The sequence below is a fragment of the Sminthopsis crassicaudata genome, chromosome 5, assembly GCF_048593235.1.
Source record: "Sminthopsis crassicaudata isolate SCR6 chromosome 5, ASM4859323v1, whole genome shotgun sequence".
Taxonomy (NCBI): domain Eukaryota; kingdom Metazoa; phylum Chordata; class Mammalia; order Dasyuromorphia; family Dasyuridae; genus Sminthopsis; species Sminthopsis crassicaudata.
Window position 1 is genome coordinate 35,976,610 of NC_133621.1, and position 13,741 is coordinate 35,990,350.

General features: G+C 38.3%; 1 protein-coding gene across 2 annotated transcripts in view; it reads left to right on the forward strand.

The window, feature by feature from the left end:
* The window catches only part of LOC141544528 (collagen alpha-4(VI) chain-like), a 99,016-nt gene that overhangs the window by 51,091 nt on the left and 34,184 nt on the right, over positions 1-13,741 (forward strand). For both annotated transcript variants that reach the window (XM_074270825.1, XM_074270826.1), the window contains 4 exons: positions 4,024-4,086; positions 4,418-4,483; positions 7,832-7,885; positions 7,992-8,027. In XM_074270825.1, the coding sequence (XP_074126926.1) occupies positions 4,024-4,086; positions 4,418-4,483; positions 7,832-7,885; positions 7,992-8,027 (219 nt within the window). The remainder of the gene's footprint in view (positions 1-4,023; positions 4,087-4,417; positions 4,484-7,831; positions 7,886-7,991; positions 8,028-13,741) is intronic.

The following is a 13,741-nucleotide window of genomic DNA, read 5'->3' on the forward strand; positions in this document are numbered from 1 at the left end:
AGGCAAGTTACATTTCACATCATGTTTTTAAAATCATATCCTTAGGTTAATAGAGCAGAATCTACAAATCTGTGTTCGTCAGAAATGCATCCAAAGCTGTGTCTGCAAGGTTTTCTTATTCAGTTCTCTCCTTGCCATAAACACCAGAAACCAAGGGAAGGGGTCCATACGAGCATCCTGCCTTGTGCACACACAGCCTCCCCATTCTGTTACTCTCTGTGTTACAGTCCTGAGTTAAATTAAGTAAGTTTCTCTTTGAAAAACTTAGCACAACTTGTCTAGTTGCATAAAGATAATCTTCACAAAGTTTATAGTGTACAAATTAATTAAACAGTTCTGAAACCTGAGGATTTAAGTAACATACTTGTCATAGTTGAGCTTTATTACTGCAGAAAAAATAATGCTTAATTTCTCTTTTGAAGTTTCCTTAGTTGCCTGCATATTTTAAGGGACTTTTGGCAAACGTCTTTATACATTCTTGCTAACACACATTTACACCCATTCACTTCAATTCAGTATCTATTTACTCAGCACAATGCACAGGCCAGGCACGCTGCTAAATGCTAGGGATACAAATAGCAAGAAGAGACAGTTCCTGCCCTTCAGGAGCTTTAATCGAATGTGGAAACACAAGACATAAAAGGAAGTAAAAATTCAGGGTCATGGGGAAAAGCAGGAGGAAGACCACATTGTTCTGAGGATCCAAAACAAAGCAGAGACGCTGGTGGGAAATGGAGTGACCAGGAAGGTTGTGAGCCCTCTGTAAAGGAAAGCTTTAGGAGGAGTTTAGTCAGTGAAATAAAAGTAAATATGGAAAACTTAATTATTTAGATTCTAATATAAGAAAAGTCCATAAAGTTTTCACAATATAATAAATTTTAAGTTTTATATGATATAAGTAAAAGAACACTGAACTAGACTGTTTTTCCCATATGTTTTTCCCTATTATAATGCGTACTTCTTGGGAGCAGGAAAATCTTGCTTTTCTACTTATATAGCCAGTTCTTAACATATAGTGAGAAGCTAATAGATTTTTGTTCGTTCATTCATTCATTCATTCATTCCCTCATGGGTTTCTCATATTCTGGAGGCTCACCTGATTCTTAGTCTCATTTTTTTGAAAATTGCCTAAACAGGAGGTTTAAATCTTCCAGGGTTGAGAACATCTGCTCTGCAGGCATTCTGCCTCCTTGCTTTCACCAAAGTCTCTAATTTGATGGATTTGGTGCTTTCTATTGCTTTAGTATTAAAATATAGCCAACTGGTATTCTCAGTTTCCATAATACTGCTGCCCATGGTGCTGACTACTTCTCTCGCAACAGGGCTGGTCACTCAAAACACCTCCTCCGTTCTTGTTCCTACCAAGTATTAAGTCCCGATCCTAACATTCGAGATTCTCTTTTCTGATTTCAATTGCACACATTAATGTTATATCCCTCCACTCCATGTATTTTATTTCCCAGACCAAGTAGACTATTTTCTATCCACAGTTTTCCTGCTATCTTCTCCCATCTCTGTATCTTTGCTCGTGTCATCCTAATGTCCATAATGAATCCTCTTTCCTGGAACTTTTGTATTCCTATTCTTTTCTTACTTCAAGGTTCAGTTCATAAGCTACTAACTCCATGAAGCTTTCCTTACTCTTTTCTTCCCCCTCCCATGAAAATCATCTCTTCGTTTTTAAATTTTTTGTATCTCTGTGACCAGAACTCTCCTCTGCATTTTTCTCATAGAGTGTACTTGTCCTTCCTCCATTAGATTATGATCTTGTTATTATCTATCTTTGTTTCCCCACAGCTTGGAATATAACAGATATTTAATAAGTTTTTGTTAAATGATTTAATTGAATTGTTAATATCCAGGTTTAGTTACCCATTAGATAGTTGGAAATATAAGATGGGAACACAGAAGTGGGATGCCATTGAGATATAAATGTGGTGTCCTATGCAAAGAGATGGTAATTGAAATAATGTGAATAGATAAAATTACTAAGGAAAGGTACAGAGAGAAGAGAGGGCTAAAATGGGACCACAGTGAATACCTGCCTTTCAGTGTTTGAAAGAAGGAATGATTAAAGATGTAAAAAGAGAACTGTGGGTATGAAATGCCACAGAAGTCGACAGAGAGAAAAACCAGGAAGAAGAATGTGGCTTATGATGTCATGATTCAGGGAGCACCGAGGAGGAGAAGATGGGATAAGAGTCACTGGATGCAGTGGAAGGCCATTTCCTTCTCTAACTCATTTTATGGGTGAGAAAACTGAGGCAAACAGAGTAAAGTGAGTACCCAGGGTCAACAGCTAGTAATGTCAAGGCTGGATTTGAACTTGTGAAGACAAGGCTTCCTGATTATAGGCCTGGTTCTCTATCTACTGTGCCATCTATCTGTCCTCCAAAATATGTATTTATATGTGCATATAAATATTTATTTCTATGTGTACACACATATAAACATACATATATGTATGTGTGCAACACACACTATATAAGTGTACATGTATATATAATATGATCACTGTTCTAGTTGATATAGAGACATGGAACATATATGTTAATCTTTTTAGAAATCTGGCAATGAAAAATAGTTTAGGGATGGAAAACAGCTTGAGGCAGTGATAGGGTCAAGGGAAAGCTTTTATAAGACAAGGGAAAACTGAAAATAATTTCTTGATCGAGGAGTAGGAAAGCAAGAATATTGAAAACATATGAGATTTTATTGATGAACCAAAGTTATTGTTGATTCAGAAGGACCAAAGGTATAGGAAAGGAGGACTACTTTATCTCCTCTGAGCCTGAAAGGAAAAGAAGAGAACAGGTAAATATAACAATCAGTTTAGAGGAATATAGGATAGGGATTGAGGGATTTTACTTGCAATAAACATGCTGCAATTTTCTCAATAAAATATGAGTGAGGGTGAACCCTTAAGAGTGAGAAGAGATAGAATAGTATTGAAGGCTGGAGGAGAGATGAAAAGGTTTGAAACAGCTCATTTTGATGATCTGTATTGAGTCAATAGGAACAGAGTCAAATTGTTTCTATACAGCAGTGAGGAACCAATTGGGATTAAAATGGTCACAGAATATGAGCTGGTCAACACAATTTCATGATTTCCTCTGGTTGCACTTGGCTATACTGGGTAACAGAAATTGCTGAGGGTTAGCAGTATGAGAATGATGGAAGGAGGCAAGAGATTCAAGGGTGGAGAAGAGGAAATATTAAAATGTCTGACCATAAGGTGAGGTAGAGATATGATGGAAAGTGAGCTCAAATTAGGGTTGATAGACTGGAAGATTAAGGGATCTTAGGGGATCACAAGAAAGGTGAAGAACAGGTTTGAGATAGTAATAAAGAAGGAGATAGGGAAGAACAAGAGGCTGTAATCAGAGAGAGGAATTTTAGAGTTCCAGGTCTTGAAGGTGAACTTATTTCAAGTAATGCTGAATTCTAAGATAGGATTCTCTAGTGGGTAACTGAAATAGAGAAGAGATAGAGGGCATGGGGATTGAGATAGTCAAGGAACTGTTGACACAAAGGGGTTTTGCAATCTCAGCAGTTAATTGTGGTTTGCCAGTTCTCTAATTGAGCAGAACTGAAGCCACAGCTTAATCTAAGAATCCAAGAGAGGGACTGATGGAAGATTTTCCTGACTGGTCCTGTTCAGTCATGGGGTGATTGGAGGAGATGATTTTCTCATGGACTCATGTGTTTTAGGGATGCAGTCTGCTTGAGGAATGTTTTACTTCATATCACAGTTACTTGTTAATAGTAGGAATGAATAAAAATGTGTTTTTCTCCTTCTTGTGGGCATTTGACAACTGTAGCTGTTGCTTCCCATCAACTTTGGATTAAGAGTATCTTTGAACTTGGAACCATTTTCTTATTTTGGTGTCAATATTTATTTTAACACATCAGGGCTGAGCCTCCTTTTTTCCTTAACTCCCATTTAACATCTACATAACATAACATAAGGCTGAGCAAATAAAACTGAATGCCTGATTTCTTATTCTCTTTTTGTGTTTTTAGGGCTTGAGGGGCCCTCCTGGAGCATCTGGTGACCCAGGAAGTCCTGGTCTGAGAGGAGACCCTGTAAGAGATGGTTGATTCATTTCTATAATTTTGGCCGCAGGACTTTTCTGTTGGCTAGGGGCTGGGATCCAAGAATGTTAGCAGTTATTTAGCTTTTTATTGACCTTGCATCAAAACTGACCTTTGAAAGTGAAATTCTTCTTTTGGGTAATCAGGGCTTTTAAGGGAAATGAAATGTATTTCTTCAGAATTCACATTCCTTGTCTGTGTTCCAAATCAAGCCCGATAACTTTGGTGACATGGGTTTTGGCTTAATGGATGCTTGCACATTGATGGATGCTTTTTTTTTTCCTTTCTTTCATTTACAGTAACAAAAGTTTTGTTTTCTTAGGGAGAGCCTGGAACTGATAGCAATATTTGGGGTCCTCGGGGAGAAAAAGGAAAACCAGGTCGCCAGGTAAAATCTGATCCTCTATCTCTGGAGCATTGGGGCATAAGGGACTTGTCCCAGGATGTCGAAATTAAAAGAGTCCAACAGCATTTGAAATCTTATAGTGGTAATAATAGTAATAATTAACACCTGTATATAGGTGCTTTTAAGGCTTGGAAATCATATATATATATATATGTCATATATATTCTCATCTCCATTTACTCTCTAGTTTTCCTTATTTCTGTTCTTTGTCTGAGATCCATGATCTCTTAACCTGCCTCAAGAGAGAGAAAAATTAGCATTCTTTGCCTCTGGCTAGAGTAACACAGAACATTCCTGAAATATGGAGCTCAAACATTACTGGAGGGCCATGCAAGGTGGGCAGCTTTACAATGGGCAAGAGATCCCTTAAAGTTCAACAATCAGTATTTAAAAAACCGATTATAATCAATTGTTCTTGCTAATTGTGTGCTTCCCAAACCTTAAAAGCTCTTTATAAGAGCTAGTTACTACTACTACTATTATTTTTTTTCTTGTCTTGAGACATTGTGGTGTAGTCGTGAGGATGCTGGACCCAGGCTCCTCATTCTGGCCCCGACACTGGGTGTCTCTGTGGCAAAATCATTACACTTTCCCAGGATGTAACTTCTGCATCTGTAAAATGAGAAGGCTGGATGAGAAATGATGACTAAGCTTCCTCCCTGTTCTGAAATTCTTTAATTTAGGGAAATTGTATTTAAACAAAAGATCCCTCATGCTAGAGAAAGGTTTGCTTTCCTTTCTGGGTAGTGTCAGAATATTTTCTTTTCTTTTTTTTTTTTTTTTTTAATTAAAATTTTTTTGTGTCAGAATATTTTCAAATGCCATTTCCCTTCTTTTTTAGATCCCTTTCTTCTTTTGGTGCTAAATTATATACTCATAATTTAATAGGACAGGAAAATTATAACTCACTGATCCATAGGAAAACAAAAGCATATTAACCTGTCAATTACTAATGTTTTAAAATCAATACTCTTAGTTCTCTATAAATCTAATACCAAGGTGCTAGAATAAATAACTTAGAGAACAAAATTTCTTAAAAAGAGAGTTGTATATATTTGGTGATCCTTTACTCATTTTATGAGTCAAGAAAATGATGTTCACAGTTTCCTAGTAAATGGTAACTGAACAAGATCCTTGGTTGGTAAGTCCATGAGGAACAATCATTATAGTCATTCGTCATATTCATTTGCTAGGTACTACAATGCCTGGCATATTGCTAACTCCTACAGAGGCACTAAAACATACTTTTAAAAAATGGAACAAATTATTCGTTGAATAATTTGTGTTCTGGTCCTACCTTTCTCCACTTACTCACTGTGTGATTCTGGGCAGATCCCATCACCTCTCAGGGCTCTAGGCAATTCCCTAAGACTCTATTTATAATTGTAAAGGAGATGCTAACCTGCTTTGGAGAAGGGAGTTTCTCCACTTGGAAATTCTCTATACCGATGGAACCAGAAGTCTAGTCTCTATTTCTGTTCAACAAATCGCAGCTGACTAGCCCTTATTTCAAGGTATTTCTTTTCTATTTCAATTAAATTCTTTGGGGAAAAGACAATATAAATTTCCCCATTTCCGTGGAAAGTATGTTTTCTGGACTGAAAAATCAAACTTCAAATGCTGTGACACTTGGTGATTCCTTTAAGCTCCCTATAATCTTATGTAACTGTTACAGGATCCTGTATTTAGATTAGGAAAATACTTAGAGGTCATTGTGTCTCTCTCCCCCCACCCCTGGTTTTACTCATAAGGAAATTCGTGGCTCTGAGGCTTTGAGAAGTTAAGAAACTGTCACTCTGGGCTATTTGAATCCATGTCCTCTTGACTCCCAGTGCAGAACTGTCCCCACTCTGCTGCCTCTCATTCGAGTATACATTTTAGGGCCTGTGCACTATCAGAGGAAGTTCCTTAAATGGAGCTCTCTGTAGCAACTAAATGGCAAACATGGCTGTCTTCCCTTCCTGTATGTTCATATTCAATTTGCACGGAGCATTTGCTTTTCAGCCACAGCTGGTCAGTGGCAAGTTTCCAGCTTAATGAAAGTTGGAAGCTGCTCCTTTCTGTGGAAGCTACCCCATGATCTCAGTCGTGGGCCTAGAATAGCTCCTATTTTTCATTTTGCTGTAATTGTCCTCCAAGCCATCCCCCATAGTTCAGTCTTCTTCAGCTCAGTTCACTTTTCTTAAATATCATCCAACTTGACTAGTATTAAACAAACTAGCATTTGTTCAAAAACGAATTGGTCAAACAACAACAATTTGGTTTATTCCAGTGTGGATCTCAGCTCACCCTGGAAAAACCTCAGTGATGGACACCTTGTCTTCAGGATAGCCTTGGATCGCCATGTGTCCCTCCAGGAGAGTAGGTTGAGAATCCTTATTAAACCCTTGGGTTACCTCCTCCATCAAGTCGTTGTCATTCTTATTAGCAAGTTTGTTGATGACTCAGTGCTTGCAGAGCCCCCTGTGAGCTGCCCAGACTAAGGGAATACTCTGCCCTCTGTCCCACATGGGAAGCAGGCTATGCCAGCATGAAGCGTGTAGGAGGTAATGGGCCAGTATTGACAGTCAGAGGCAGAGGAGACCTCAAAGAGCATCAGCAGCAACTGCTAAACTTCTGTAGAATTCAGGGCTTGGGCAGCACTTTACATGCCTCAGGCCATTCTGCCCCATGAGCTGGGAGCTGCAGATCCAGTCCAGTCTAGTCCACAGAGCACCCATTCATTCCCCACCATGGCTGGGCACGGGTCCTGGAGAGAGAAGACAGAAAAGTGAGATACTGGAGATTAAGCTCCTATAGACACCGGGCCAGTGAGTGCTGGGGTAGATTTACAAGCCCAGGTGTTTCAGATGCTGAGTGCGGCACTCTTGCCACCTTGTCCTGTCTCCCCTCACACCTCCCTTCAGCTTAATTTCCTCATTTTACAGATTTAGAATCAGGGGACCGGAGAGTCTTAGCTTCTCAAAGTGATTGATGGAAAAGTGCGTGCCCATTGTGATTAATAAAGCTTTTAGTGGAACCAAGCCTTGAAGGAAAGATCCCAAATAGATTTACATCTAGATGGAGTTTGGAGAAGCCATAAGTTCAATATTCTTACATTCTCTGTGGAGAAACTGAGGACCAGGGAGTTCAAGTGAATCCTATGAAGTTACAGAGGTAGTCAGGGGCAAAGCCGATGTGTGCACACACTTTCTGAGGCTCTGGATTCCGTGCTTCTCCTGCAGGACGTCTGGAGCACCCTGAAATTTAGAAATTCTGTGTTTGGCTGTTATTTAATTGGAGAGAACCAACAAAAAATGTGAATAAATCCAAACTCCTCTTATTTTTCAGGGAAAACCCGGGCAACCTGCTCAGGGAGGTGTGCCTGGAGACCGAGGTTCTAATGTAAGTATAACCTGAGCTTGACACTGTTTTCTCTGGGACTCAATTAAAAAAATTCTCCCATCAACTCTCTACCTAACTGAAATTGTTCTTTTTTATTTTTCCTCAGGGCCCAAGAGGTAGAAAGGGTCTACCTGGAGTGCAGGTTGGTGCTTTTCAGAGCAGAGATATTTATGTTGTTCTCTCACTTGTGACCATTTGACCCTGCAGTCCATAGAAGTAGTATTTGTATTTTTTAAAGGTTTACTTTTTTATTTTAATATTTTAATAGTTTTTATTTACCAGATATATGCATGGGTAATTTTACAACATTGACGATTGCCAAACCTTTTGTTCTAATTTTTCCCTTCCTTCCCCCCCCCCCAAGATGGCAGGTTGAGCAATACATATTAAATATGTTAAAGTATAAAATACATGTCCAAACAGTTGTTTTGCTGTACAAAAAGAATCAGACTTTGAAACAGTGTACAATTAGCCTGGGAAGGAAATCCAAAATGCAGGCGGACAAAACTAGAGGGATTGGGAATTCTAGGTAGTGGTTCATAGTCATCTCCCAGAGTTCTTTGGCTGAGTGTAGCTGGTTCAGTTCATTACTGCTCTATTGGAAGTGATTTGGTTCATCTAATTGTTGAAGGGGACCTCGTCTATCAGAATTGATCATCATATAGTATTGTTGTTGAAGTATATAATGATTTCCTGGTCCTGCGATATCTGTATTTTTTTACAGACACGATTTGATCTTATGTTCAGTTTCATAAAGATGATTGGGAAGTTTTGGGTTTTGGGGGGACATTTTCCATAGACATGGGGAAGTTTATATTGTGTTTTTTTTCCTTGATTGTTTTGTTTATGAAGGCATTTTGTAGAGTTTTTAATTTATTAAGCTCCTACTATGTGCCTGGAGTTTTTAATTTATAAAGAAGTTTTTTTTTTTAAATTCATTTCTTAAGCTCCTATTGTGTATCTAGAGTTTTTATGAAGGAGTTTTTAAGAGTTTTTCATATTTTTAAAGCTCCTACTGTGTCTAGAGTTTTCAGTTATTAAGCTCCTACTAGGTGTCAGGTACCATGATAAGTGCTTTATAAATATCATCTCAACCTGGTTCTCACAACAGGCTTGAGAGACAGGTGCTATTATTATCCGTGTTTTATAATTAAGGAAACAGAGGCAGACACAGATTGAGTGACTTTCCCAGTACCTATAACTCGTAAGTGTCCGAGAGTACATTTGAACTCAGCTCTTTCAGACTCTAGGCCCAGCGCTCTGTGCTTTATGGCATCCCCCAGTAGTTTTAAAAGAAACTCAGTATCTTTGAATAAGGACCACTCAGCTCTAAGATCTCAAATAGGGGTAGATTTTAGAGCTTAAACTTAGAGAATTCCTGGGTGAGGGCGCCCAATGGCACCTACTTTGCTAGAGGGCCAAGAAATTAAGTGACTTGTCTCAGGTCCCACCAGCAGTGTTTGTCAGAGGTCAAACTCACCTTCTGGTTCCAAGGTCATTTCTCTCTTCTCTATATTCCAATGCCTCCTGACTAATGAGAATGATTAAGGGGGGTAAGGAACTGGCTACAATTAGGAGCAACGAGTGAATGTTAAAGGAGATTCCATAGAAGAGAAAATGCCCAAATTATTAGAGCTGTCTAAAATAACAGGTTGTCACAGGAGATAATGAGTTTCCTGTTAATCAAGGTATTCAAGTAGGGGTATTCATGAGCCTCATGATTTATGTTGGACTTGGAGTAGACTGGAGATCCCCAATAACTCTATTAATGCAATGAATCTGTGGCCCTGACTTGAAGAGATGACGGTTATGCACTGAAGTCACAAGAAAACCTTATTACTGACAGTAGTAAATTCTTTCCTGGCTAGAAGAGAATTTCCAAAAATTGTCCTAACGCTGACGGAACGGTGGGGCGGGCGTGCTGGAGAGTTGACTCTCAGGGAGTTTGTGATGGATTGTTTAAGAGTAGAGTCTGAGTTACAGAGGCTGGTGAGCATGTTAAAGTAAAGGATAAAGCATCTATCTGCTTTTATGGAAGCTGAGATTAACTGTGAATCAGTGTGAATGACTCCCAGACTGATTCCAAATTGCTGACCAAGGGGAAGGGGCACTTCAGGTCTTCAGATGAAACTCTCTCCAGGTTGGGACCATGGAGAGAGGGAATTCTGGGGAAGTGGAGTAGCTGATTCACCCCATTAGAGCGACCAACCCTGGGAGTGCATGCATATTCGGTCCTAGAGTTATTCCCCTCAAAGTGATCACAGCACTCTTTTAAGAGCAAATAGAATTGTTTTTGTTATTCAATTTTTTCAATCATGTCAGGCCCTTCATGACTTCATTTTGGAGTTTTCTTGGCAGAGATACTGGAATAGTTGGCCATTTCCTTCTCCTTTTGATTGTTCACTTTACAGATGAGATAACTGAGGCAGGCAGAGTTAAGTGATTTGCCCAGGGTCATTCAGCTATAAAGTGTCCAAGGGCAGATTTAAACTCAAGTTTTCCTGACCCCAGGGCCAGCACTGTTTCTACTGTACCACCTAGCTACCCTGCATTCATTTTCTATATGATTTATATATTCACATATAGGGTATCCCCAAAGTCTTAATATAGTTTTAAGCTTTAGTAACTTCAGAAGTGTAAATTCTACAAAATTATAGCAGATAACTTTATAAATAACTCATAAAATATTTCAAACTTGTGAACTTATAAAAATTTCTAGAAAAAATTTAAAAGATTATTGAAACTTTTAAATATTTTATGTTTCTCATTAGAATTCAATATAACTACTGTCCTATGGACTTTTTTTTAATAAAAACTTTCACTAGTTGCTGCTCAGAGACTGAAAGCATTACATTTGAAATCCTAGCCTTAAAATTATTAAGAAATGAGAGCTTAATGACAGTTTTGACATGATCCCACAAGAAAAAGTCTAATAGAGCTAGATCAGGGAACCAAGAGAACCTCCTCCACCAATCCTCTGGATCAAGAAAGGGTCATCCAGAAACACACATGCAGTGCATAGTGTGACAAAGTGCTCTATGTTAAAATGAAAATGAAAACTTCATCACTTAAAATGTACAAAACTAAGTAAGTATAGGAGACATTTAAATACTTAAGCTTTCAAATTATGTTTTTAAAAAGTTATAGAACACATCTTTGAAGTTATTAAAATTAAAACTAAAAAAGACTTTAGGAATACACATACATATGCACACTGCCTCTCCTGATAGAATGTAAACTCCTTGAGACCTGGACTTCCTGCTTTTTATTTGTATCCCTAACACTTAGCATTGTCCTTGGCACATAGTAAATAGTTGTTGTAATGTTTGAGGAATTACCCTTGCCCTTTATTTGAATGCTCAGGATGTATTCCCAAACTCCAGCCAAGTGCTCTTCTGGATCTTCTGTACGGGGGTTGTCTGAGGTTGGACCCTTTTACCTCTGAGCACAGATGGCAATAAGGTGGTACTTAGATATCAGGCTTCTTGGATACAAAGGAAAGGGAGTAAGTTGGAAATAAAGCAGACAAGCTACCCATGGATCTTAAGAGAATGCCTCACTTTCAAAAAACTAAACCTGCTTTGTAATTTTTAAGAGACAGGGTCTCTTCTCATTAAAAAGTTAGGCATTTGAAAACAAGTCATAGATACCTGCCTAATTGCTCATATTTTGACAAGTAAGAGGAGGAAAAAATCCCCTAAGTCTTAAAATCTCATTTTAGCTTAGTTCTTTTAAAAATATAATATTTTATTTTTCCCAGTTAAATGTAAAAACAACATTTTAACATTCTTTTTTCAAATTTTGAAATTTAAATTCTCTCCCTTCCTCCCTTCACTTCTTCACTGGGAAGGCAAGCAATTTGTCATACATATATAGTAATGCAAAACTCATTTCTGACAAGGCATGCTATGACAGAAAATAGACAAAAAACCTCCAAGAAAAATAGAAAAAGTAAAGCAAAAAGTGTCTTTCATCTGCATTCAGGCTCTACCAGTTCTTTCTCTGGAAATGGACAGCACCTTTCATCATAAGACCTTTGGAATTGTTTTGAATCGTATTTCAGCTCCTTTTTTTTTTCAGTAGCAGAACAGAAAGGAAACAGATTGAGAGCTTGCTGGCCTTAGCTTTGGAAAAACTGAGCTGCTCTGAATAATTAAAAGATTTCCTCATTTAGGATATTTTTGTTAGAATATGGTGTTCTCTATCTTTCCCTGGCCCTTTATTGAATATACTTTTTATTGCATTGTGGTCTGAAAAGGAACATTTACTATTTCTGCCTTTCTGCATTTGATTTTGAGGTTTTTATGCCCTAATACATGGTCAATTTTTGTGTAGGTGCCATGTACTGCAAAGAAAAAGGTATATTCCTCTCTGTCCCTATTCAATTTTCTCCAGCAGTTTATCATATCTAGGTTTTCTAGGATTCTATTAACCTCCCTAGTTTCTTTCTTGTTTATTTTGTGGTTAGATTTGTCTGATTCTGAGAGGGGGAGGTTAAGGTCCCCCTGTAACTGGCTTAAAATCTTCTCTAGGAATTTGCCTGCTCTACACATTTAGTATCGTTACTAGTTCATTATTTGCAGAACCTTTTATAAAGAAGTATTTTCCTTCCTTATCTCTTTTAATAAGATCTGTTTTTACTTTCGCTTTATCTGAGATCAGAATTGCTACCCTGCTTTTTTTTTTTTTAACTTCAGCTTAAGCATAATAAATTCCGTTCCAGCCAGAATATGGTGTTCTATTTAACAGGATACCCACTAGACAAATGTTGGGAGATCCTAGGATTATCTCTCTTGTTGCTGAACCATATTTTGGTTATTTTAAAGTTGCAGAGGTTTGTAGATCTTTATTCTGGAAATTACACATATTTTCCTCTCTTTATTTATGCAGTATTTCAGGGTTTTCTGTCTGTCTATCAAGCCCTGAACAGATAAGACTGCTTAGAGAGGTTGAGGCTCACATAGGGCAGATGAGACACAGGAAGACCTTTAGTAAGAGGGGTAGAACGGAGTGGTCATAGCTGTTTCACATATCCAGGAGGATAAATGCTTACCAGTAAATGAGTAGCCTCAGATGGGGCAAAGAGAAGAGGTATAATCCTGGGGAGGTTCATCATGCCAATCCCAGAGCCAGCCTCCCGGACAGTAGAGCTTTAAATGTCAACTATCCCTTGAGATGGCATTGTGTTAGATTTCTCTTGGTTGGAGTGCTGTCCAGGGTCCTGGTTCTGGCATGAGATTCTGTCATCTTTTCCAGCCTCTGATTCTTTCTGCACATTTCAGATATGTGGCGGGAGAGTAATCAGCTCCTGAGAACTTCTACAAAGTTAGTCTCAGACAACTAGCTATTTACCCCTGGGCAAGTCACATAATGTGTCTGCCTCAATTTCCTCACCTTTAAAATGGGGATAATAATAGCACCTACCTCCCAGGGTTGTTGTGAGAACCATTTGAGATAATAGTTATAGAGCACTGTTCCTGGCACATAGGAACTGCTTAATAAATGCTGGTTCATTTCTTTTCTCTCTTGAACTGTAGCAGGTAAGAGAAAATAGAGAGCTCCCATTTTTTTTTTTGTTGTTGTTGTTATTGATATTTTAACACATAACATACGTTTAACATATAAGTTTCCTAATTCATTGTGTCAAACTTCTTGGAGGGCATAAAGTCACACAGGATGGACAGGAATAGCATCATGGTTCCATGGAATATATAAAGAATGTGCTTTCACCTGAACCTGGGTTCAAATTCTGACTCTGCCTCTGTCTGTGAGCTCTTGGGGAAACCACTTCATTTATCTCTGCCGTCATCTATAGAATAAGGGATTTGGAGTAGATGCCCTCTGAGTTCTCTTCTA